We start from the raw sequence: 24,963 nt of genomic DNA, 5'->3' as shown, positions 1-24,963 counted from the left end.
GACCGTGTATTAGATTTCCTAATGTGATACACAACATTGTTCAACAAAAAAACTGTCATTTGTCACTAAAGTTTTTGTAAAGTGCTAGACTAAACCAAGAAGGAGTACAGGGGTGTGAGAGTTCTACTGTTACTTTTTCACTTCCGGTCTGCTGTGTTACAGCTGGGGCAGCTCTTGGCAGCTACCTGTAAAGAGCTTCCAGGGCCCAAGGAGAGCAGGAGGACAGCCAAAGATCTGTGGGAAGTGGTTGTTCAAATCTGTAGCATCTCCAGCCAGCACAAACGAGCCAGTGATGGACGGATTAGTTTAATTAAACAGAGGGAGTCCAGCCTTGGAATCATGCACAGGTATCTTTCTGGCAAGTGTGTCATTGTACAAGGTATGAGAAAATGTTACAGTGGCTTTCAGTGAAAGCTGACGTGCACTCAAGTCTTGTCACAACATTTTCTATAAATTCAGAAAGACTTGATAAACATCAAAGAAACCTTAAAGCACTAGTCATTTCATGTTAAATTCACCCATAAGCATCTTGCAAAAGATATGATTCAAGTCAGTACTTTGACTGGGCCACTTTAGCTTAGACTTTGTGCTCTGGGTACCTGTCCTGCTGAAAGGTGAATTTTTGTCTGAACTTTAAATCTTAAGTACACTGAAGCAGGTCTTTAGCTTTAGTAACCTTTTCAACCCCTGTTGATAAGGTGCAGCCCCATAACATAATGACCACTCTGTTTGACAGTAGTTGTGGTTTTTACCACGTGATGCACTGTACTGAATGTGTGCCAGATGTAATGCTTTGCTCAGTTTTGTTATGTTCTTTGACTGGTATGTTGTTGACTCTTGGACTCATCCCATTGAATGTAGCTCTTGGGGTGAATGTAGGTCTGGGTGATATGTGGTTCTTAATCAATACCACTATGCTCAAAGGGATATTCAGCATCTAACTTTTTTATATCCTTCTCATCCTGTGTTCCTTTCTGCAATGTTATCGCCAAGTTGGTTTTAAAAAGTCCTTGGTCTTAAATCTTGTTTAAATATTCGCTTTAAATTAATTACCTAACTAAGATACCTCACAAACATGTTAACATTGTTGACTGCTTTTATCCAGTCTGGAATATTTTTTGTTATAGGAGCAATTTTGTGACCTTCATAAAAAAACTACGGGTAAGTACAATACTGTAATTGTCTTCATGATTACAATTAAGAGGATTAGCAAACACTTTTTTAAGCTCTACTTTAAGCTACTAAACTTGTATCAGTCCTTGACTATCATAATAAGGCAGCTAGAGATGCAGCCATCTAGAATTCAAGTCAAAATTCATGCTAGAAGAAAGCGTGAATTGTATACTATTCTGTTCAGCATGTGTACGTGCTATGAAACATCACCATTCACCATTTTCACAAGCTGTAAAAGTGAGATACTTCCAGCACCAAATGTTATTATAATTAACAATAATTCCTTACACTTATATAGTTGTTTTTTGGGCACTCCACACAAAGCACTTTACAGGTAAGACTCCCCTTCACCACCACCAATGTGCAGCCCCACCTACTGTAGATGATGCAACGGCAGCCATACTGCAGCAGTATGCTCCACCACACATCAGCTATCAGAGGAAAGGTGTCAACTGACAACATACCCGCATGACTAGGTCATTTCATTTTGTCTGGTTCTCTTACACAAAAAGAGAAATATTATCTAATTTGCTCAAATTGATGAAAATTTTCAACTTAATACTGATTTTTGTGAGAAAAATGTAGCGTCACAATGTTTTTTTTTGTGATTTCATATTTAATAGATGTTTAATGTAAGTTACTCTCTGGAAAAAACCTAACTTAAAAAATGACCAAATGTCTTCCTCTTGTTTGCAGTATTTTAACAACTTCATTGTAGAGAATTTTAGCAGCCTCCTCAAATTGCCTACTGTCTTCAGTTATTCATGTCTAAATGGATATTTACTGTTTAGTTTGTACTAAACAGGTGATCAGTTTATGATGGATAGGTACCCATTATGAAAATTTTGTATATTTTAATATATAAAATATTCCCACAATGAAGGCAAACAAAAATTCTTCCTTCTCAATCAATTGTATAGGTTACATTTTAGGCAACACAATAGAAATAGGGGAGTTTTGAAACTCAAGAATCGGATATGGTTGATAGAAATTACAAATCTCATTCATTATTTTAAGAACTTGAAGAAAATGTGAAAGTGCTCCACATAGAAAACTGAAATCACTAAGCCTTTGATTAAACACCTGGAGCAAAAACCAGAAGAGACTGTGTGGGGTGATGCTGCTGAGTATGATGTGTCTGAAGTGGCCATTTGAGTATTTATAGGAATTTGAGTTGTGATACATCTTGTTTAAGATGCAAAGAATTCATTGAGTGGTGAGCATTTTATTCTTTTTTTGAAGGAACCACTAGTGTTGACAACACTGATATCTCTGTTTGTGAGGCTTCATAGCATCGTACGGGTAAGTGTTCACCCACACTGCTTCATTTGTGATGCAAAAATAAAAGCTGTGCTCTCCATTTTTAATCAGTTTTTCTTTTGTTTGCAGGATGATATTGTAAATGAAGTAACTGCAGAACACATATCTATTTGGCCGATATCCCTACCAAAGTAAGAACATTTTTTTTTGCTGCTTTCTAAAAATATGTGGACTGAGTTTATATGAAGTCAAGATGTTCTCTGAAGGGTGTAAACAAGAGTTGAAGTGAACTATAGGCTTGTCTCACCTGAGTCCTTCACATTCTCCCCAGCCTCCAGTCAGTGGATGTGGAGACTGTTGCTGTAACCATGAAAGAGCTGGTCAACTATGCACTGACCCTGAACCCCAACAATCATTCCTGGCTGATCACCCAGGCAGACATTTACTTTGGTAAGTTTTCATTTAACTGTACAAAAGTCTAATTATACAATTATCACAGAGGTATGAATCCTCACCTTGAAATGGAAACAGTCTGCTCAAATATCAATACACCCCACTCCCTCCCCATCTTGATTTCGTGAAGGGGGTCCTGTATTTTGTTGTAGTCCTGTTGGGGAAAATGCTGTTTGAACTTGCTCACAGCTGGGATACTTGCAGTTTCTCTATGCATAAGCAAAATTGTTTTCCAAGGTAAGACAAAGTACAAAGTTCAGCTAGTAGTATAAATGTTAACACTTCTGTTTCTCCATTTGCTTTGCTATTAGATGTCAGTTTCAAGTCAATCAAAAAGGCAACGCTCTTTTTTCAGCTATAGCACACATTTTTCAACATTACTTGTACATCGGTTGCTCTTCTGCACAGGCACCTGGCGTTTGCTGTTTGTATATGAACAAATGAGCTATGAGTTGTAATCCTGATTGCTCATTTAAAACTGCAAAGGCTGGGAATAATTCTTAGGTCCAGAAAGTCAAAAATGAAGACTATATAAGGAAGTCAACTATCTCCTGAAGAATAAGATTATAGATGTCACCTTGTTGAATTATCATGCTTATTCATTTATATATTAAAAAATATTCCCCAGTTGTAGTGTCAGTTTAGTAGTGTAGCTTTTAAGTTTGTTCTCCTTTTTGTTCCCCAGTGACAAACCAGTACTCAGCAGCTCTGCACTACTATCTCCAGGCAGGGGCAGTTTGTTCAGATTTCTTCACCAAGACGGTCCCTCCTGATGTCTATACAGATCAGGTAAAGCATGGATCTCTCCAGACAGTCTAAAATAACCAATGGAGACACTCTGCCACTTCACTTTTAAGCAGTTTTTAGTCTAAGGAATGCAACAGATATCACGTGTGAATGCAATTGAGTACATAAATTCTTGTATCAAGGTGTTGCAAGTGCAGAGCATACAAAAACACACATTTGAAGTTTCACATCACATCAACTGAGTATAACAAAAATAATTGGCTATTTATGACTGCATTTGTCCTAGCCCATTGGATATACATTGTGATAAAACTTAATTTTTTCTTTTGTACAGTGTTTCTAAAGCACTGTGAGGAAAAAGTGTTATCTTAACTTTTCTCTAGTATGCTGAAATGTATTGCCAGGGGCTTTGGGCATTTATTTGTTTCTTTTTTTGTGCCTAGACATTTCATCCCTTTTTATATTTAAACATAATTCTTACGCATTTTTGCATACAATCACACACTGTTTGATGCATATCAAACACAAGATAAGGGAGATGCATAAAATATAACCATCCATTTTCTAACTATGCAGGGTTGCGAGGCAAACCGAGCCTATCCTGGCAAGTGTAGGAGTTTTGTGCATTTGCTAGGACAATTATTAATTGTAGCAGTAAATCACAAAATGATTCTTCAATGGCTGTTAGAAAACCGACCACGTGGAACAACGCACACACACGGATACGAATACACGAGAATACATTTATTAATACATAAAATGTGAACATAAACATAGCAAATCTTATAGTGAGGGGTAGCAGAATACAAAAGGTATAATATATTCAATCGCAAAGAGTTACAAATGCCAAGAGAGACATGCATTCAGTTTACTATTCATTTATACCATTTCGTTAATGAGCTTTAATTACAACTTCTACACTAGATACTCAAAAGCAAGTACATCACTCAAAGGAATTAAATTGATATCAACTGGGGTTGAGGTAACAATTGAGCTGTAATGCAGAATGTTGAATACTAATCCAATTTATGTGGATTCATATTTCCCGCGGACACAGAGGATCAGCAACAGGTTGTTGCTGCATCCAATCGGCCTCCTCTGGCCTCGGTGCCAGACAGTCCTAGTGCAACTGGAGGCGTGGGAGGATGGATAAATTTCTGCTGCAGCAAGCTGGCAGTACCTCTCTGAAGACTGGCTAGCTAGTCCTGGCTGAACTAGCAGAGTTTGTGCATAAGCAAAGTGACTGCGGGTCCGAGCAAGTCACACTCTTTAGACGGGAAGAAGACCGGTTCGTTCCCGATATAGCGCCAGTTCTGAATACTGAGATTTAGCTGTCGACAGTTCCGACCGTAGTTCGCTTGTTGATCAGGCGAGCATTCACAGTGGGTTACCGGCGGTTCACGAGGCTTGCTGCTGGGCTAACCTCGGGCGGATCCTTTGGTTACATGCGGGCAACCTCCGGTCTCGACTCTTCGAACAAAGTAAAGTCCTGGCACTCAGACACACTGGCCGTCATGTGATTGTCCGAGCTGAGTCTGAGAATGTCCTGGAGGGGCACCTTCTGGGCCCTGTGCTGACGGTTTTATCTGGAGGAACTACAGTCGTTCATTGGTTTCGCAGGAATTTGAGACCCACGTGGAGTTACCCTACCCTACCAGTTCCTGATTGGCTGATCAAGGTGGAGGATGAGTAACAATGCTCTCTGTCCTAAGGATTGTAAACACCTTGGGATGCGACTCTCACTTGTAATCTCCCATACAGAAAGGCGCCAGAGATGACCATTCATTAGGGTGGCTGGAGAATCTCAGCCCTGGAAGTTGTTCCTTATCAGGAAACTCTATGAGACAGAAAAACACCTTAAGTCTGAACCACATGGAATGGCCTCTCTGTGTCCAGCACCACTGAGATGAGGGAGAGACTGGCAAGGAAGCAGCAAACTTAATCCCTGTATTATTAATAAGCCTTATCGCTACACAAGCAATGGGCATTTCAAGCATGGGCATGCCCATGAAACACCCTGGACTTGATGCGTGTCCATTGCAGAGCACACACAGACTAAAAACGTGCTCACATTAGGGCCAGTTTTCCCTTGTGCCAATTAACCTTCCAGTATGTCTTTGGGACGTAACCATATCAGCCGGAGGAAACCCAAACACAGTGAACAGGATAACTCCAAGCAGATAGCACACCAGGTCTGGAATTGAGCCCAGCCCTGTGAGGTAGCAGTGCTAACCACTGTGCCACTGTCACACCATAATATATATTCTACATTTTGTAATAAACATTGTGAGAAATATATAAAGAATACTGACTAAAAGTATTAGAGAATATGGATGTAACACACAGCCAAAACATTTCTTGTACTTTGCAGTTAACCTTTACTTGTACCTTTGCAGTACATACATGCGATGTAGCTCCAAATTTCTTCAATTGTGGAGCTGCATCACATGCATTTGCTGCAAAGGTATTGTTGCTTCCTTTAAAGTAGAATTCATGATTTTCACCCAAAAACCTGAAACTTTTCCCATTTATTTCCCTAATCACAAATAAGTATGAAAGACTTGCAACCACAACCAGCATTCATGTAGTAATGTCAGAAAATAACGATTCTCACCCTCAGCAGTTTTTTTAGTCAAAACAGTAAGTGAAGCACCACTAATAATCAGTGCTGATTGCCAATAAGTAGTGACCTACATAATCCATAGATCCATTTTCTAAGCACTTTATTCAATACTGGGTTACAGGTGTACCAGAGCCTATGTGTACAAGTAACGTGTAAAGCAGGATACACCCTGGACAGTGGGAGATAACTGGAGCACCCACTCAAACGAGGGGAGAACATACGAATTTCACATAGATAGCACTTCAGGTATTGATCTCAGGGACCCAGTGCAGAGAGGCAGCAATGTTAACCACTTGCCACCATACTGCCCAACCTGCATAATGTAATAATTCAACTTTTGGGAAGCATTTTTATTTCTTCACAGCTTAATAATGTTTAATTATTCCACCAAGAAATAAATAACTGTAACTAATGAATGCATGCAAATGTAGGTATTTAGAATAGCTAAGATCAATAGATCAAAATACCCAAATTATGTTAAGTGCAAATTGATGTCCAGCAATATTGGAATGTACTGAAAAGGACCTCTGTTTCTTTGCAGGTCCTGAAGAGAATGATTAAGTGCTGTTCTCTGCTAAACTGTCACACTCAGGTATGAACCACATTCCCATTCATCCTGACACTCAAGTTTAAAAAACATTCTTTACAAAAACACTTAGTGCTTTATATGGAGATAAACTTATAAATATCAAAACTAGATATTTATGTAACGTAAAAAGATAAGAGTATTCATTTTCTAAAATCAGCAAGTTGAAATTCTACGTCTAAAAGTAGGGAGAGGGGCATTATTGCTGTAGATTGTTTTAGCATAACCTATGCTTTGGAAGTCTTATGGTGGGTTCCTTTCATATTCTGGAGGTTTGCATGAAATACAGATACAAATTGTTTTGCAGGTACAAAAATTGTATCCTTTTTTTAAGGTTGCAGTACTTTGCCAGTTCCTCAGAGAAGTGGATTATATGACTGCTTTTAAAGCCTTGCAGGAGCAGAGCAGGTACAGTATTCTCAGAATTGTTTTGGCACAGGCCGTTTGCGTTTTGGAGGGCAAAATTAATCTTCTGCAATTCTGCTTTCTTCTAGCCATGATGCTATGGACTCCTTTTATGACTACATCTGGGATATGACAATCCTTGAATATTTGACTTGTATCCTTTGTGTGCCCAGCACAGCAGGAGCAGGAGAAAAGGTTACCTTTGTAAGACAAACCATGTTTTTTGATGAGGGGTATAGATACCTTTCTTCCAATGTGTATAGAGTTGTGAATATGAAGTCATTCTGAGTGACGTATGTTAGTGTTAATGTAGTTAAAATACAAACTTTTATGTTTAATTTTTACTATTTTATTCTAGTATTCTAGTTCTAAATCTCCTTCATTTTTATTAAACATGATCTGTGAGAAGCTTCAGTATCTCTTACAAGCATTGGACTTTTTGAACTCTGACCTTATTTCATTCAGAGGTGAAAAACCCATCATGGCAACACAATGCCTCAGTATGGCTCAGTTATTAAAGCTTGAGCTCTGTAATCATGGTTTCAGGCATTGGTCTTGTCACTAAGCTAACCATGATGGGGATTTCCAAAGTGGCAGTAGAAAAGTATTGACTGCATTTTTGCAGGAATGTGATTCTGTTGGCACTGAACTTCCAGTATGAGACTGTGTGCCTGTGTTAGAAGAGTGGCTCAAAGTTGGGATGGAGTATGCTGTTTACACATCCTCTTCTACCCCCTTTGCAGTCATAGAATTTATAAACAGAAAGCCAAGATATGAAACCACTCAATTAGCTATTTCAAATAGGGTGGTATATAAAAATAATTAGCAATTCTCAATTTTTAAAATAATGAAACGTTAGCACTTTAACATTTACATTATCCGTAGAACTTTTCTTTGTCAAATTGTCAATAAAGTCTGATAGGATTCATGGTTTGAAATTCAATGTCCTGTAGGTGACTTGGTCCCTATTTTTTCTGCCTTTGCAAGTTATTTTAATAATTGCTATAGTTCTTCCTTGACCATAGATCAAGACATTCATCATAAAAGAGGAGAGAATGAAAAAAGACAAATAGCTGTAAGTAGAAAATCATCAGGATCTGATCCTTTCTGTGTAATATGTGACTGTTAACACATAAAAAGGATACAAACGAGGCCATTTCAGGTTACAAATTAGGCTTCACCATTCAGGTGAAGAAGGCTCCACAGCTGAAACGTTGTGTTTCTGTTCTTCTCTTTTCAGCATGGATTAAATCTTTACCTGTTCCTTTGCAGCCTACGCATGCTGACGCAGCTACCTACTTGAAATTAATACTGTTTAGATTTTTCTTAATTTTATACTGTATATTACAGTATGTTAAATATAAATGAATATAAAAAATAAAGTAGTGCTGTTTAACAAAGCAAAATTACTCAACCAGATATATAAAAAGTTGTTAAAACAACTTGTTGTGAACGCAATGTGCTTTTTTCAGGTTTGCATCATATATTTGTCTTAATTTTAGTTAAGACAACAAATAATTTCAGCAACAGGTAATCAGGAAACAATTTTACTTTAGATTTTGATTATGAAAAATATATTTCACATATACTGTACTGTAGTGGCTTTAAAGCCATACAGTATCATACTGTATTTACTGTAGGTAGGTATGTCCCTATTCAGGCCATAAAGGCCCATGGGGAATGGGGGACAAGGGCCACCATTTTTCTTACCATCCGACACTGGAGGTGGAGGTGATGTGGTCAGCATCACGCTCCGGCCAGCCTATTACCCCCGGAAGGATTAACCCTCGGTATTAATATGGAAAGCAGGCTGAGTGGACCTGGGAGCCGTCTGAAAGGAATTAGAGCAAGCTCCATCGCTTGCCCCTATCTGGGATTGAACCACGGCTCATATTTACTGTATATACAGTATATTTATCCGGTATACTGATCATACTGCAATTCATTGACTTGATCACTGTAACGTCACCCAGCTGACAATAAGTGTATGACTCGCAATATTAGGCAATAGAATTGCAATTATATGTACCATTGTATTAACACTTACAGCAGATACAAATTTTAAAACAAATCTGATATATTTTACAATGTTATTAACCCTACTGTATTTTACACCTGCATGTGAGATCACGGTGTACCCAGTAGGTGTTTTCTTTTGGTTATTTTAGCCAGCAGCTAAAATAGCCAGCAGCCATATCACCCTGCAACTCACAACTGGTAACCCACTGAAGCTAAGCAGGTGAAACCGTAAAACCGAGGTCCTGACTCTCTGTGGTCATTAAAAAATCCCAGGGCGTTTCTCGAAAAGAGTATGGGTGTAACCCCGGTGTCCTGGCCAAATTTCCCATTGGCCCTTACCAATCATGGCCTCCTAATAATCCCCATCTATGAATTGGCTACATTACTCTGCTCTCCTCCCCACTGATAGCTGATGTGTAGTGAGCGTTCTGGCGCAATATGGCTGCCGTCGCATCATCCAGGTGGATGCTGCACATTGGTGGTGGTGGAGGGGAGGGTAAAGCGCTTTGAGTGGAGTGTCCAGAAAAGCGCTATATAAGTGTAAGCAATTATTATTATTATTATTATTATTATTATTATTATTATTATTTTGAGGTTGTAAAGATTCAGTAAGCAATAAGTAGGATAACTTTGGTAAATATTTGTTAAATACTATATGTTAACAAAAGTCTAGATTTTCGGTTTCACAAAGCAATATTAAATTGTATCCAGTTGGGAATTATCTGCATGAAGTTTGCCCCTCTACAAAACATTACAATGACCCCCTTAATTTGTTTGTGTTCCATTTGTGCTGGTTTGTGCCATTAAAAGTAGTATTTTGTTTCCCATCTATAGCGCTTAATTTTTAACCTTACTAGAAGTCTAGCTGTTGGATTGTGTGTGCTGAGACTGTTAGGATCTTGTTGGTTGTCCAGATAATGTTGTAGAGTTGGGCAAGTATTTTTTTTCTTCCAGGAAGAGAGTTAGTGTGTGCCCTTGAATAGTGTAGTACATATTTTAGGTGCCTCCCAGTGCCCCCCACCTTGTGTAGTGCCCATATAGTTTTGTTTTCATGTAACAGTGTATTACTTTATCTTGCAAGTTTTTAAAACTTCTGTAATAACTATTCTTTCACACTTCTGTACACTTTGTACTCCCCTAGACGTAACCATAGTAGGGATGTAACATACCTGGGGGCTTGTCCGGGATTTTTTATCAGTATTGTGTAGCCAGTTTTTTTCTTCTTGTTGTGCTCATGCACTTGGGCTTGTTTAGTTTTTAGTGGTCCTTTGTATTACAGGTGCTGTGTAGGGATAATTGGTGGTGTGTCCATCAGGGCATTGATTTTACAGGATTTTACTTTGCGCCACACTTTGGAGCAGTTTGAGAAATGTTGCAAGACAGATATTGTGATAGCAGGTTTCTTTAGTCTCTTGGTTTTCCAGTATGCTAGGACAGAGGAGAGAAAGTCTACCTTGTTGAGTAAATAAGCAGATATACAGTAGCTTTTACCTCCCCCTGATGCAAAAGCTGGGGATGCGGATGTTGCTCGGGTGGATGTAGGGGCTGATATAAAAGCCTTGCCATCCCCAGGCTTAGTGCCTGTGTACTGCTTGGAAAGTAAGTAATTCTGACAAACTTAAACAGCTAATTTTGCTTGAGGAATTTCAGAACAGTCTGCATGACTGTATTGTAACTTTATTTATTATTGAGTGTAAAGTTACCTTGCTCTGCTGTAATGAATTTGTGTTAACACATAAGTATATGTTTAACTTCTGTTCAACCCTCGTCTCAGTGAAATGATAAAAACTCTACAGTTCCTACATCTTCTGTGACATCCAATCTAAATTCAAGGTGTTTCATTGACAGTCATTTTTATGCAAAATATCTTAGACCAGTGCGCTTGCTTATTAAACTTTGAGATCCAGACTGATTTGACTTTTTGTCTCATTTAGCTGGAACAGTAATAGCTGGAACTATTACTGTAGTTAACAGTGATAAGATTAATCGTATTGAAAGGCACTGTTTTATTCTCTGACACAAACAAGTGTCGTACAACATGCTACAGACACTCTTGGTGAGGTACTGGAGAGACTTCAGAAGCACTCAACTTGGTGAACTGGGAATTTAGGAAGGTGACTGTGACTTATTGGTGGATCAAGGTCACATTTGCCCTGTTGTTGCTAAAGTGTCTGCATTTGTTAATTTTACTGTACCCACCACTAAAGTGAGTTGATCATAAATTCTTATTTTTCAAAGGAATTCAATAAAAATCAGGTAAATTTATTCAATTGAAAACATGCAAAATGCAAACATTTTTGATTTGGTTTCACTTTGTGGCATTAAACAACCGGAGATTGTCAGCTGCATTATCTCATCTTTGCAACACTGCGCCCTTTATAATGATTTGATAGTTCATGCCTCCAAATTACTTTCTCAGTCTGTCCAGGGACATGGGGGAATGGATACTGTTACTGTGAGCAAATAATGAAAATTGTAAATAAAATTGCAATTCTAATTTAAATAAAATAGAACAAAAAGTTGCTTTATATCAGTTACTGCTCAGACTGGACATTTATGCAGAAGCATTAAAAATGTAACAAAGGAATAATTCAAACTTGAAAGTGGTAGTAACAAAATTGTTTTTGGATTATTTATTTTCAGACCTTAAGTTGATGTACAACTTTATAATAAATCTTGCAATTTATTAATTGAATTGTAAAAATATGCCAGTGTGTAGTGATACAGTCTTTTTGTTTTCAGATAAAAGCGATTGGACAGACTGAGCTGAATGCCAGTAACCCTGAGGAAGTGCTGCAGCTTGCTGCCCAGAAAAGGAAAAAGAAGTTTCTTCAGGCTATGGCAAAGTTATATTTTTAGAGAGCATGTAATGAGTACAGAAAAAAAGCTACTGTATACATATTTTATTACACATTAGAAAATAAACATTAAAACATACAATTCTGGCATTGTTTTATGTACATGTATACATATTTACAGTCAAGTGAATTAGCATTTCTTATAACATGTGTAGTAGGTCAGCATGACCAATTTTGCTAGCCTTGAAACAAGTAACAATTTATAGTGCAGCTAAACCAAGTCATGAACTAGAAGTCCTGAGAGGGTTGTTGATGTAATGAAAATACTTTAAGTTTAGAGGGCAAAATTCCATGCCCATCACATTATCGCTGTAGGCAAGGGTTGACGAGATACAGGTATCAAACCCAAACCTATACCTGTACTTTCCGTTAAATATGTGCTAGTGGCAATGATATTAAGTTAAAAAAGTTATTTAATTGTTAATATAGATTAACACTGGATGTAGGACTAATAACATTTATAATAACAAAAAAGATAAATACCCTTAACAGTCTTGCACATTTTTTACAAAAATCAAGTCTTCCAGGAATTACATTTCTGCACAAGAATGCTCAGCTAAAAATTGCATGTGTGGCTGGTGTACAAAGAATAGTTACAGCATCAATGTACTGTATATCCCTGTACAAGGAAGTGAATTAATCTCATCATGACAGTTAAGATCAACATATAAGAATCCTAAATGCACTTTCACAGTTAAGACATACTTATCATACTACTTTAAATATTCCTTTAAAAGCTCGAGAAATACTGCACCAAGTTAATGCAACGCTAACCCACAATTACGTACCTACTTATGATCTTTTGTTAAAAAAAAAGACCATATATTTACCATTGATGTTAGTTTTGGTAAAGAACTTCACACGTCAACCCAGTCTGATTTTCAGTACAGCATAAATACATTAAAATTCACAATAAATCCATGAAGTATTGTATACAACCTCAACGGAATATGTTTCTTTTTAAATAAAAGTGTTCTGGGATTTTCTTTATTAACAATCACAAATTTGACAAATCCTTGTTATTCCTTTGAGAGCTCCTTATTTAGTATGTAGCTGGCTTTTCTGTGCTCTTTGGTGGAGTCAGGATTCCTCCCACTGACACTGGTGATAATCGTCCTAGATTCTCTTGCAGCTTTTGGTGAGCTACATTCTGAAAAGAGTAAAACATTTATTTGTATATACATATTTCCTGTTAACCATTACACCATATCTCTACCCTAATCCTCGTGCTTCAAAAACAATAGTAGATTTAATTTAATAGCATGCTTACAGTAGCTATCATTATCATCCTGTTTTAAGATAAGATAAGATCACTTCATTAGCCATATACAATTTCTTGCATTTGGAATTAGTCTTTTCACATACCACAGCTTGCTCTCCATGAGACACACAGACAGGGAGAGAAGCTTGGGGTCAGAGCACAGGGTACAGCGTCCCTGGAGCAGCTAGGGTTAAGGGCCTTGCTCAGGAGCCCAACAGAGTAGGATTTCTCTGCCGGCTGCAGGATTTGAACCGGCAACCTTCTAGCCACAGGCGCAGATCCTTAACCACAGAGCCACCGCTCTGCCAATTAACACAGTAAATGTTTTATCACATTTACTGCGTTACTCAATAGTTTTTGTATGAGAGCCAGCACAAGCCCTATTGATGACATTCTACGGTGCTACCTGGTCCAGTCCTGGGTCTTTCAGTGTATGTTTTCAGCAGGTTTTATAGACCTAAATACGCAAACCTTTATAGCTGGAAAAATGTGTCAAACTGGTTCAACAAAAGTCACTTGGTACGTTCAGTTCTAAACTGAAATGAGTATGTGTAGAGGAAGCAAGACTCCAGGACTTGGCACCCCTACTTGCAGTGTGATGCAGCAGTTCATAATGCCCATTGCTTCTGGTTTCCTTAAATATACACATAAACAAAACCTTAAATCAAACAGTATTTTCATTCAATGGCCATTTTTCTACAGTACACTAATAAGAGCTACCAAAGAACACTCTCGGCTCCACACATCAAGTCAACTGCAACCCACAAGTCTGAATTGTAGCAATTAGCTACAATGCAAAATACACCGCAGAATAAACAGAATGAAGTACAGAATTACACTGAAGGTGCTGCAGTGAGCACACATGACGGAATGCAAGTGCAGAGCTTTGAGAGAAAAAGTCACCTCTAGATCAATGTTCAATGCTAAAATTAATAAAGCTTGCGGTCGAGAGGTAACGCAGAGCCAGCAATCTGACTGCTCTATAGAGCTTGATGTTTGATGTTGGTGTATTGGGGAATTGTGCCCTAAATAAGAGGTTCAATCAGGCACGTGAGGGACAATCAGATTGACAGACAATCAGTTGTGCCCTTTTGAGCTTAAGTAATACAATTGTATAGATAATGTTTTTATGCTTGCCTACTATAATTTTAATTTTGTAGCACTTGCTAGTAATGGGGCTGTTTGTTTAATGAAAAACTATAAAAACACTTGCTTTTAAGTTGCCAACTACCTTAATAATATGACTTTTAAATATACTCCTCATGTCTGATCCCCAATTTTGATTGACTTTTTAATTAATTTTCAGGGCAATAGGTTAGGTCTGAAAACTTCCAATTTCCAGTTTAGCCAAATAAGTCAAGGGCCTTCAGAACATTCTTGGCATTCAAAGCCTTAACAAATCTCATTTACCAATATGGCCAATACTTACCAACATAGCTAGGTAATCTCTGTGTGTCTGGATGTTGTGCCTGTCCTCTGCAGAGACCTTTTTGAAACCTTTCAGTTGTGCTGGGGGACCCTCTCTCACAGTCATCGCAAAGGGAGCCATCCAATTCACACAGCTTGAAATACTTTTCCACGTTAAGCCTTAAAAATACAAAAGCATTTTGTAAGCACACTGTGATTCTGACCGGAAGACCAAATGGCCTTCTTTTGTTTATTTTGGCCAGGCCAATCCTTGTATTCTAAGAAAAACTAGATAAGGGAATTAAAATGCATTATTCTGTAGTTTGAGTTGTAGCAATTACAATTCCTGCCAAGAACTCACTTGGCATTAATTCTTTTTGGTCCACAGGCTGAAGCAAATCAGACCTGAGGTTCTAAGAAAGTGATATTTACTTTTGACACTTTCCCCAAAATAAGTGTTTTCATCAACAGAATCCAACACTGTCCTCTAAACTCCTGTGGAAAAACCAGACCTAATAACATGAGAAATGCTTTCTCTGATCATCTCCTGACAAATTTAGATGTTATTATTCACCTTTGTATTTACAGTACTGTTCCGCTTATCGCATTGTGTTACAGCTCACAAAGCTTAATCTTAGCTAACCTACAATACATAATTTAGTTAAATTCAGAATACCAATATATGTAACTGACAATTACAAATTTGCATTAATGAAATTCAAGAAATATTTATTAAAAAATAGCACTAAAATAACAAAAACGTACCTGACACTTTTTGAACTACTTCAAATGAAGTATAGTGGTAAAATGCAGCTGCTGCCAATATCCCATACTGGTAGTCCAAAGAATTGATATCAAGTATACACAAGTCTAAAAGCTAAAGAAAGAAAATCAAGAAAATTAACACATTAAAAAAACAAATGAAAAAAGGCAAAACTGCTGATTTCTTCTTAAAAATACACAATTAAGTATCACTGAAACTAGCATAATATAACTTCAATTTAAACTAATGTAAAATTAAATTAACATACGTTATGTACATTCCCGTTAAATGCAATATACATAACACATCAGTTGGTGTACTTCCTCAAAATAATCATTTGTATTTTATAAATGTAGAGACTGTTTCTACAGGTTAATTGGTAATGTAATGACTGATATAATTACCTGTGTGATCTGTATGAAAGTCTCCTGAGAAAACTGAGGTAGTAAAACATTAGGATCATCTGTCAAAGACTCCACCTGCATATACAGTTTCAGCCATGAGATGACAGTCTCAGGACAGAGATTCCAGTTGAGTGCCTGACAAAAAAAAAAGAAAATTAAGTTGTAATTCAGTAGTTTATATATATATACACACTGTATATGGCACATCTATGCTCTGTATGAATGTAATAAAACGTATTTTTTGTATAAGCTGGAACTGCTTCAATGATCCATTTTAATCTTAAAAGTACTTAAGCTCAGAGCCTTTTATCCCTATTTGGAACACAATAAAACAGGACTTTGTTGCGGTTTAACATGACTTTTGTACTACCTTGTCCACTAACTAGCCATGTTTTTACAATTAACCAAATCCTCTACCAGTTCATACTTTTGATCTTTATGTCCACTGTAGGGTTTCCAAGATCTTAGACACAATGTGGGTGTTACTAGATGATCATCATCATGATAGAGATAAATACACATTATGAACATTAAGAATTTAATCAATGGCTCCAGTAGTACTTTCTACTTTAATATTAATATCAGTAATAAAAATACCATCATTCTAAATAATTCTTTATTAGTACTTTCTACTTTAATAACTAGGTTTCTACTATTTTGTTGTTGTACAACAACATGAGAAGAAACATTTCTTTTTATATCAATTATATTCTTTAAAAACAAAATCACAGCAACTCAAGGTACATTGCAAAGTAAATGAGCAGTCAATATTAAGTGTAGTCAAATTCAGTCAATCTGTCAGACAGAAACAATGTAACATCATAAGTTTGTCTACACACATCCATAAAGCTAAAACATTTGGATCTAAATTACAGTTAGTGTTAGTGTCAAACACCTATCTAGTGTCAACATGAGCATTTCTCTTCAAAACAAGAAAGGAAGTGAAATGTATACTGAGTTATTCATATACAAACGCGAGGTTCTTGTTCCCATCAACCTTTAAGATCAGATTTGAGTTAAGTGTTTGAACCTTATAAGAGAGCTTGCGAATGTGTTGTTTTTAGATTTCCTGGAAAAAGAATAAAGTTAAAAATGGCCTATCCAGACCATGGGTTAGTGGATGCATTGTTAGAGCAGGGAGATAGGTTCCCATTCATTTTGTGTCTGGATTTATAGAGATTTAACTCTAGGTTGTATTCTGTTTAGTGGATAAGGCAGGTTCATCTGTCTTTTTGGCATGTGTACCGTGTCATATACTTGGTAGCTGTCTGGGTTTTTTTAGGGTGGTCAGGACATTGGCCCCCCGAGATACCTTATTTGTAAATAGAGTAACTTGTATATTGTGTGTTGTTTAGTGTCCTTGTCACTATTAATAAATATGTGTTTAAATTGGTACACCGGATTTATTACTCTTTTCACCAAAGCTATACTGGAAAACAAAGAAGTGCCTCTAATTATACCAACCACTCAGGTATGTTCTTGGCATAGCTTTTACAATTTGGGGGTTATGATTGTTAAAATTGATATCCGATTATCACACTTGATTATTTCTGTAATTCTCTCTCTTTTGTAACAATAGATTAAAACATGGTTACAATTTTTGTAGATGAGCGCCACAGTTTTTTTCTGTATAAAGAAGAAAATAAAGTATCACTGTGAAGTGAAAAAAAAAGCACATACAAGTTAGAATTACCACTATACAAACTCTTGTGCAGGATGTTCAGAGAACATTTGTACACCCCAGTCATTCTTACTAAATACGAAAGAGCATTGCTGCAATCAAGGAAAATTCATATGTTATCGCTTAAGTATGAGACAATTATGTCACTAAAATGCAACAGTTATAATTGTTTACATTAGTTACAAATTGTAACATTTCATTATGAATAAACTCCAGTTAAATGCACATTCTGCAGTGCTGGAGATGGTCATTAACACCAAACCCAAAGTTCAAGCTGAGTGGTTGGTGCTGTCATTGCACCATATTATACATAATATGTATAATCATAATTACAAGATACCAAATGAAATTATTTTTCCCCTTGATGGGAGCGGAAAGTGTTACAGTTGTATAAAAATGTCTGCAATTCTGCATTACTGGAACAAACGTATATGTTTCAAATGCCCACTATACTATGTCCACTATGAGTACTTCAATGTAACCAGCACTGTTTTATTGGATTGATACAACAAATGGTACCATAACTAATTAGTTGAATTAATTAAATGAGTTTTTTGTGGCTCTTTACATGCACATGTAATCGCTCATAGGATTCTCATATTGAGGTTAGTAACTGCCATCATCAGAGCTCATGATCTGCTTGATCATCAGGCTAATTATCTTGCAAATCCTTTCAAAATAAATGTGCTGAAAGAATTTTTTTTAAAAAATCACTGCCATCACAGTCCAAGTCATTAGTGTTTTAGAATGATCAATGCAAATTTTTAAATTATTTAAATAAAACTGTACATATTTTTGGAAAGATATTTTGCAGAACCACATAAGACACTTACATGTAAGCACCAGTACCTAAAAGTCTTTCACTTTTTTTCTAATAGTTTGGTCTTCACTTAAATCAGGCATGATCTGATTTTGTCATGACATGATTAAATGTATAAAAAATGATTACACGCTATAACTGCAATATTTTTGTACATATTATGATATAATTTTAAAAAAATGTTTAATTATGTAGTCTTAAAAACTTAAAAATGCAGGAGGTGGAATCAATAAAACGGACAAAGCAGACCACTTTACGATGGATGACTCCTATTCAATGTTGCATGCAAAACATGTTCTATCAGTATTTAAAGTTTTTCATTTCAACAAATATATTAGCAGTCACCTTTAACATGATCAGTTCCATGTCTACGATTTCATCCTCCAAACAGGCACCATCTGTGACATATGCAAACTCATGCAGCTTGGGAGGATAGATTTCCTAAAACAAAAACACAAGACAAACACATTGTAAGATGACAAAAGGTGACGGGAGTGGCTGAAAAGGAGATGTACCCTAAAAACAGAGCAGAAAGACAATAATTCACACCAACTAGATGATGAAAACTCTTCATTAGTGCACATTCCTTGCTAATGTTAAGTTTAAAGCTGGGTTATTTTGAACCTTTCTAAGGTTCTCTTCTAGACCTACAATAATTTAACAAGTTATTTTGGTTCTCACAGTTATTTTAATAAAAATGTACGATTTTTCCAACATTAAAATATTAAGTGGGAGTGCATGTGAATATCTAGCCATGAGTACATACCTTATTGACTATTGTATTTATATTCAGGTTACCAATATTTGAAAGTTGTCGTTTTTCTTTTTTAAAAATGAGACCAAATTCACTTTTTATTTAATACTTGTGGAATGGCAAAAAAATCACACCTTTATTTTTAAAAAGATGATTAAAACCTGTTCTTAAGCACTGCTTTTCAGCCTTATATTTTTACTCTAGGTTGTTACCCCGTTATAGGACTTAAAGCAATTTTTTAACACTGTTTTCCAATATTTGATGCAGCAGTAATACTTTTGCTTCATGGAGTTCATATCAAAATGTACATTCTTGATTAAAAAAGTTATTTGAAAGTCCTGTAATGTGTTTTAGCAATAGTTCATGATGGTTTATGTTAATGTATAATGTGCAGTTATATAAGCTATTTTAAAAATACAATTATTCAAGATGCAGAAAGAACTGTAAGCTATGCAGAGAGCACACTGTACAGGACCAACAACAATCTACATCCCTTCACATAAAATAACAGGGATTGTATCAAAATTACAGAAAAAAAGCTGTATGGGTTATGCTAGGAAAGACATATACAAATGATTTCCAAAATCCGAGGAAGAAATTGTGGGAAAAAAAAGTAATACATTGCATGCAGTGAGTGATACCAGACATATGGCTGATGTACCATATAACTAACAACTATCACTTAAAACCAGCTTTGTACAGTGAAGGAACCATTAATAAAACAGGAGCAGCTACTGTTTTCTGTACTGTAAAGCACACACTATCAACCTTCAAACTCCATACTAGTATATCAATCTCCACGTAGTGTCTTGTCTTGTCTTCATGATCAGGAACAATATGTTGGCCTAAGACCACTATTAAGCACCAAACCATAAAACCAATGTGTATACACAAGACGTTGATGCCTTTATGGCAATATGTACCTCTTGTGTCAATTTGGGACACTCACACCCGGGCCAATTAATCTGCTCTCCTTGATGAAGGAGAAAAACGTCTACAAAAAAAAAAAGAGAAGATTACCTCTATTTTGGAGGCAATGAAGAGGGAGGTAATGCCGATAAGCTGCAGCCTGTTCTTGTTGATGTTCTCTTGTGTCAGCATGAACCTGTCGAAAAAGTCTTGTGCCAAGTAGAACGTTTCTCGATGCAGAGTGTAAACCTCGCTTACCTGGAAACATTTTGTAAAAGATAAGTTGAAAAATGAATTCAATATAAAAACTGCAAGCATTGTTAGTTAACATTTTGATAGAACTGAAAATAATAATAATGTACAGGAGGGACAGAAATAAGAAATGTACTGCAGTCTATAGTACAATGTGGCTGTACTGAGTTATCATCACTCTACCGTTTTCATAGACTAAGAAAAGGCCTTTTGTTTAGTCTGCATCTCACTGATGTTGTGTATGAACAATAACAAAAATATCACTGATGTGGAAATTTGTTGAATGCTTTACTTAATGAATGAATTGAGAACAAATTCTCCCTTACATTGACAGCTGAGATTTATAATGGAATTTTTATTGTTTTTATGGGAGCATAAACTTTAAATGAAGTGCACTACTCAAAACACAAAAGCTGTGGAATTCAGATTCAGATTCAGATTCAGATTCACAACTTGCCTAACTAAATTTCGGAGAAACGACCACAATTGCATATTTCTGCCCAAAATTAGAGTGGTTACTGTAACACTTGGTGGCTCAAACAGGCTGCTCATTGCGCACCTCCAAAAGCCAGTCCAGCAGAATGGCCCTCATCTTTGGCTGCAGTCTTGGGTGCTGATGCAGGACGCTCTTGTCATGGACGTATTTCAGCTCCTTGTTCAACATCTTAATCCACACATCCTCTGAACTCCCCCAGCTGTCAATCAAAACCCTCAACTTCATCACTTATCATATGAACACGGTACTAATAAGCATGTAGAAGTAAAAGGGTCTACAAACATTTGAAATAATAGTTCTACAAAGCCTAGAACTTGACAAGGTTACTGTGCACTACATAAGAGTGGCATGCATATTCAAATATGATCTATACCTTTTAAGCAAGTTAGCACAGATACACATAAAGAAACACGTCATATTTGTTTTTAATCACATTTTAACAAGCCAAGTAATTAACTCCATGTTAAAAATTAGGACAAATAATACATTTGGTGGATGCTGTGATTTCATATTTGTTTTTAATGTATGTGGTAGCAGGTGAGTTCTGAAGTGAGTTAAAAATTTTTAAGTACAAACAAATCAATAAAAACACCAAACAGGACATGGGATAGGAACCTTACACAAAGAGTTGGGGCAATTCTTTGTCTTGTTAAAGTGAAGTGAATGAAAAAAAAAACTTATCACCATCACTAAAAAAAACAGAATGGCTACATTCACATCCTCAGGAAACTTCAACAACACAATAAAAAGCCAAAAAAATGTAATCTACCTGAGACAGGGCAAAGGTGAAGGTTTTATGAAAAGATTTTTGAATCGGAACTGCTTGAAACTAGACAGGTCCTGAGTGGTCTCCAATTCCTTGTGTGGCGTTTCAATAAAGGTGCAAGGACTGATCTCTCCAGGTGCCCATCGATTCTGCAAAGGAGAACTTTTCAGTAAATACTTCACTGAACAGCAAGCAGCAGTGAACACAGACACGTATATCAAGTTGAGCTGAGCTTCCCGATATGCTAAATAAACCTTTCCAAAAAGGTGCCCGAGACACATTCACATGAATTATTAATCAGGAGTCATTTAGGTCTTCATGGAGTTAAACCTGAAATTTACCCATTATCTTAAAATAACATCCCTTCATTTTATTTTCCATGAGCTTTGTTAATGGTGGCAAATGAACATAATTACCTTGCAAGTCGAAATTCAAAAATATAATAAAATAATTTGGCAGGAAAAACAGTCCAACAATATACAGTACTTCAAAAAATAAACTCTGCATATGTTATACAGTGATATTTCAATGTAATAATAAATGCAGCAACAAAGAATGCGATTAGGATTAGGCGGGTAAACTGGGCTGTAATGGGAGGGCCCAAACTGGAGTAGCTCTGATAGATACATAGCCAAGGCGCATACAGCAACAGCGACGTTTTGACACAATTACTCAGTAACACACTGTCAGATGCTCTGTGGCCTCCAAGAACTACCGCTGCTGACCGCAAACCCGCATTTCATATTCGAAAATTGTTTATTTTCCCCCCCATTGTTCAATGTTAGGAAAACAAGCAAACATCCTGAATTCGTTCCGTTTACCTATTTGTAAGACAGCATTTTATCTCCTTATAGATGCTACAAAAATACATATTTCTATATTGATGCTGTTGATAAGTAAACCTCACAAGTCATACGGAATACCTCACAAGCACAATGAACAATTTCCTTACCTGTATCGCATAACTTTGCCTTTTGATCGTAGCTTGTTCCGATTTCTTTTTGTTGCATTCCTTTTAAAACACAGAAGATATTGTACACTTACACACGTCTGAATGTTAAATTTATTAAACATTTGAATTCGATACTGCGGGCACTAACCTCCGGTTTTCTTTTTCTTGTAACCTTGGCAATAGGAGGACTTGTAATGTTTTCGTTTCTAGATTGTAAGCGGCCACTGCAAATGAAGAAGGTAAATCTAAAGTTTAGTATGTTTTAAGAAATATTTTAACAAACGTATTCATAAGAATAGAACATACGTAACCGTTAACAATATTGTAATTTTACCTGCGCCTTGACATCCTTGTAGTTACAAATCTTGCTTCTGGCACCAGTAAGGGAAAGAAAGAAATTACATTATAACAAACAATATGTGGAATATAGCACGTTTAGCAACAAAGTGTCTCCCTAAACAAACTTTCCGCTGAGTTTATAAACATTTTAAAGTAACTTCACGAGAGGATGTCTCAAAAAATCTTTCATACAATGCACACGTAGGCCGTTGCGGCGGTAAAGCAAGTGACGACTCTGTAAAAGAGCTCCAGACACTTGGAATAAAATTGCCTTATTCATGTGAATATTCAACAATATCACTAAGCCCTTTTCAATATTCAACCCTTAAAGCATCACAAATCCCCAAAATACCAGGAAAATAATCTCAATTGATATTTTTTACATTTTGTTAAAGTCAGCTCCGCGCCAATTTCTCTAAGCGGGTAGGAATACGACTGGACCTTTAGTCACGTTACTACCTTCCCTCCCGGCGTCAAAAACACACAAAAGGTACACGTCCATTTCTACAAACATATAGCAGATTTTGTTATTCTGTTAAACTAAAGTATAGCAATCACAATATAAAGTAAGCAATAACGTAAAAGTTATTTTACGTTTTGCTGATGCGGGTCATCAGTAGTTTCATTTCGCCACGTCCCTCCAAAAAGTAGCAAAAAAGCTCACAAAATACAAGTGATGGGAATCCCATCCCAAAAAACAGCAACCTAAACATCACAATAATTGTAAGCATTTCATATTTAAGACGTGTTTGAGTAAAGGCTTTCACGGTGTAGAAACCAATAATTTTGTTACTGTACATTATAACTAAGATACCTTCATCAAATTGCATAAAACGTCTACAATGAGCTTACTTTATGTTTTTTTTAACTGCCCGTGTTCCTGTATTAATAAGAATCAAAATCACGCAAAAGTAAGCAATTATTTTTTTAAGAAAAACATATCAACGATCATATAGCAAACCTTAAGCGGCAAGCCTTACCAGAAAATGAAGTGAACTCATCAGCTGGCGCCGGCGCCAAGTCTTATATCTACCAACATTCCCGGCTAGTGCGCATGTGTACCCCTGGATAATGTTGCATGTAACGTATGTTAACCTATACACAATGTAAAGAAGTTACGCGATGTAGATATTAAAATGTTGTGCATTTATTTTTGCTTCCCGTAATAGTTATCAGATTTTAAAAATGAAACGTTAGTAAGCAATACAGCACAACAATACAGCATAACTCCTCCCTAAAGACGGGGGAGCGGGTAGAAAATATTTGTAGATAAGAGTGTTTTGCTACATTCAAGCGTAACCGATTCGCTTTTAATATGCTTTTATTCATTTATTTAAAAAATAATAATCCGGATAGTATTTTTAATTTCTCGATGTTCTCTTTTGGCAATCAACCATCAGACCCACCCACTAGGCGGTGTTCAGCCGGATTGTAACCAATAGAAGCTAGGCTAGAGCGCACAACGTGCACACTTCTCAAAATGTAAACAGAGGCTTGCACGTGGTTTAGCGCCAAGTCAGCTGTATGAGAGGAGGCAACTTTATCATCGGCTTTTCTTATTACTTTTTTTTTGTTGTTTTCATGTGCTGGCGTTGCATACAAGATGACTTGTGATAGTAGCGGGCAATATTTCTGTTGTTGCAAAGCTGCAAGTAAAAGGAAACGGCTAGTTGTTCGGTGGCCTAGACAAATTGATGAAGCAGGTCGTTGATAGTGAATTTCAAGGTAAAGATCTGCGCAACACGGAACGAACAATATTATAATACCAGATCAATATTATAGGCAACAAATGGTGCTGGTGAACAGAAGTTTAGACAAAAGTTGAATTCTAATCTTGCATTTCTGCTCTCCTATGTATAAATACTTCCTGGCTGCCCACAACTCTATACCAACATTTCTAGCAACCCTCACGACCACTCCCAACGGCACGCTTACAGCAGCTTCCCTGATTCATTGCTCATAAATGAGCGGCGTTATGACAGCGCAAATTCCTTAGCCAGGCAAGTTAGCTTCAAAGTATGAAGTACTGTATCTC

General features: G+C 36.7%; 2 protein-coding genes across 4 annotated transcripts in view; one reads left to right on the top strand and one right to left on the bottom strand.

The window, feature by feature from the left end:
- The window catches only part of ints8 (integrator complex subunit 8), a 38,481-nt gene extending 26,275 nt beyond the window's left edge, over positions 1–12,206 (top strand). For all 3 annotated transcript variants that reach the window (XM_069195062.1, XM_069195063.1, XM_069195061.1), the window contains exons 18-28: positions 163–347; positions 1,128–1,161; positions 2,416–2,475; positions 2,563–2,624; positions 2,765–2,883; positions 3,572–3,675; positions 6,798–6,848; positions 7,177–7,250; positions 7,337–7,401; positions 8,279–8,322; positions 12,009–12,206. In XM_069195062.1, coding sequence (XP_069051163.1) covers positions 163–347; positions 1,128–1,161; positions 2,416–2,475; positions 2,563–2,624; positions 2,765–2,883; positions 3,572–3,675; positions 6,798–6,848; positions 7,177–7,250; positions 7,337–7,401; positions 8,279–8,322; positions 12,009–12,125 — 915 coding nt within the window. In that variant the 3' untranslated portion in view covers positions 12,126–12,206. The remainder of the gene's footprint in view (positions 1–162; positions 348–1,127; positions 1,162–2,415; positions 2,476–2,562; positions 2,625–2,764; positions 2,884–3,571; positions 3,676–6,797; positions 6,849–7,176; positions 7,251–7,336; positions 7,402–8,278; positions 8,323–12,008) is intronic.
- ccne2 (cyclin E2) lies at positions 12,155–23,932 on the bottom strand. Its single transcript, XM_015357471.2, has 12 exons — positions 23,909–23,932; positions 22,924–22,960; positions 22,738–22,813; positions 22,590–22,649; positions 21,641–21,786; positions 20,935–21,070; positions 20,235–20,381; positions 18,806–18,901; positions 15,960–16,094; positions 15,558–15,669; positions 14,815–14,972; positions 12,155–13,274 (listed from the first exon to the last, which is right to left on the bottom strand). Exons 2-12 carry the CDS (start codon positions 22,935–22,937, stop codon positions 13,167–13,169), a joined length of 1,188 nt encoding a protein of 395 aa, XP_015212957.2. The 5' UTR covers positions 22,938–22,960; positions 23,909–23,932; the 3' UTR covers positions 12,155–13,166.
- Between the last annotated feature and the right edge of the window lie 1,031 nt (positions 23,933–24,963).

This window comes from Lepisosteus oculatus, chromosome 10 (assembly GCF_040954835.1).
Source record: "Lepisosteus oculatus isolate fLepOcu1 chromosome 10, fLepOcu1.hap2, whole genome shotgun sequence".
Classification (NCBI taxonomy): Eukaryota; Metazoa; Chordata; class Actinopteri; order Semionotiformes; family Lepisosteidae; genus Lepisosteus; species Lepisosteus oculatus.
The sequence above is the reverse complement of the archived record's forward strand: the minus strand, read 5'-3'. Positions and strand labels throughout refer to the sequence as shown.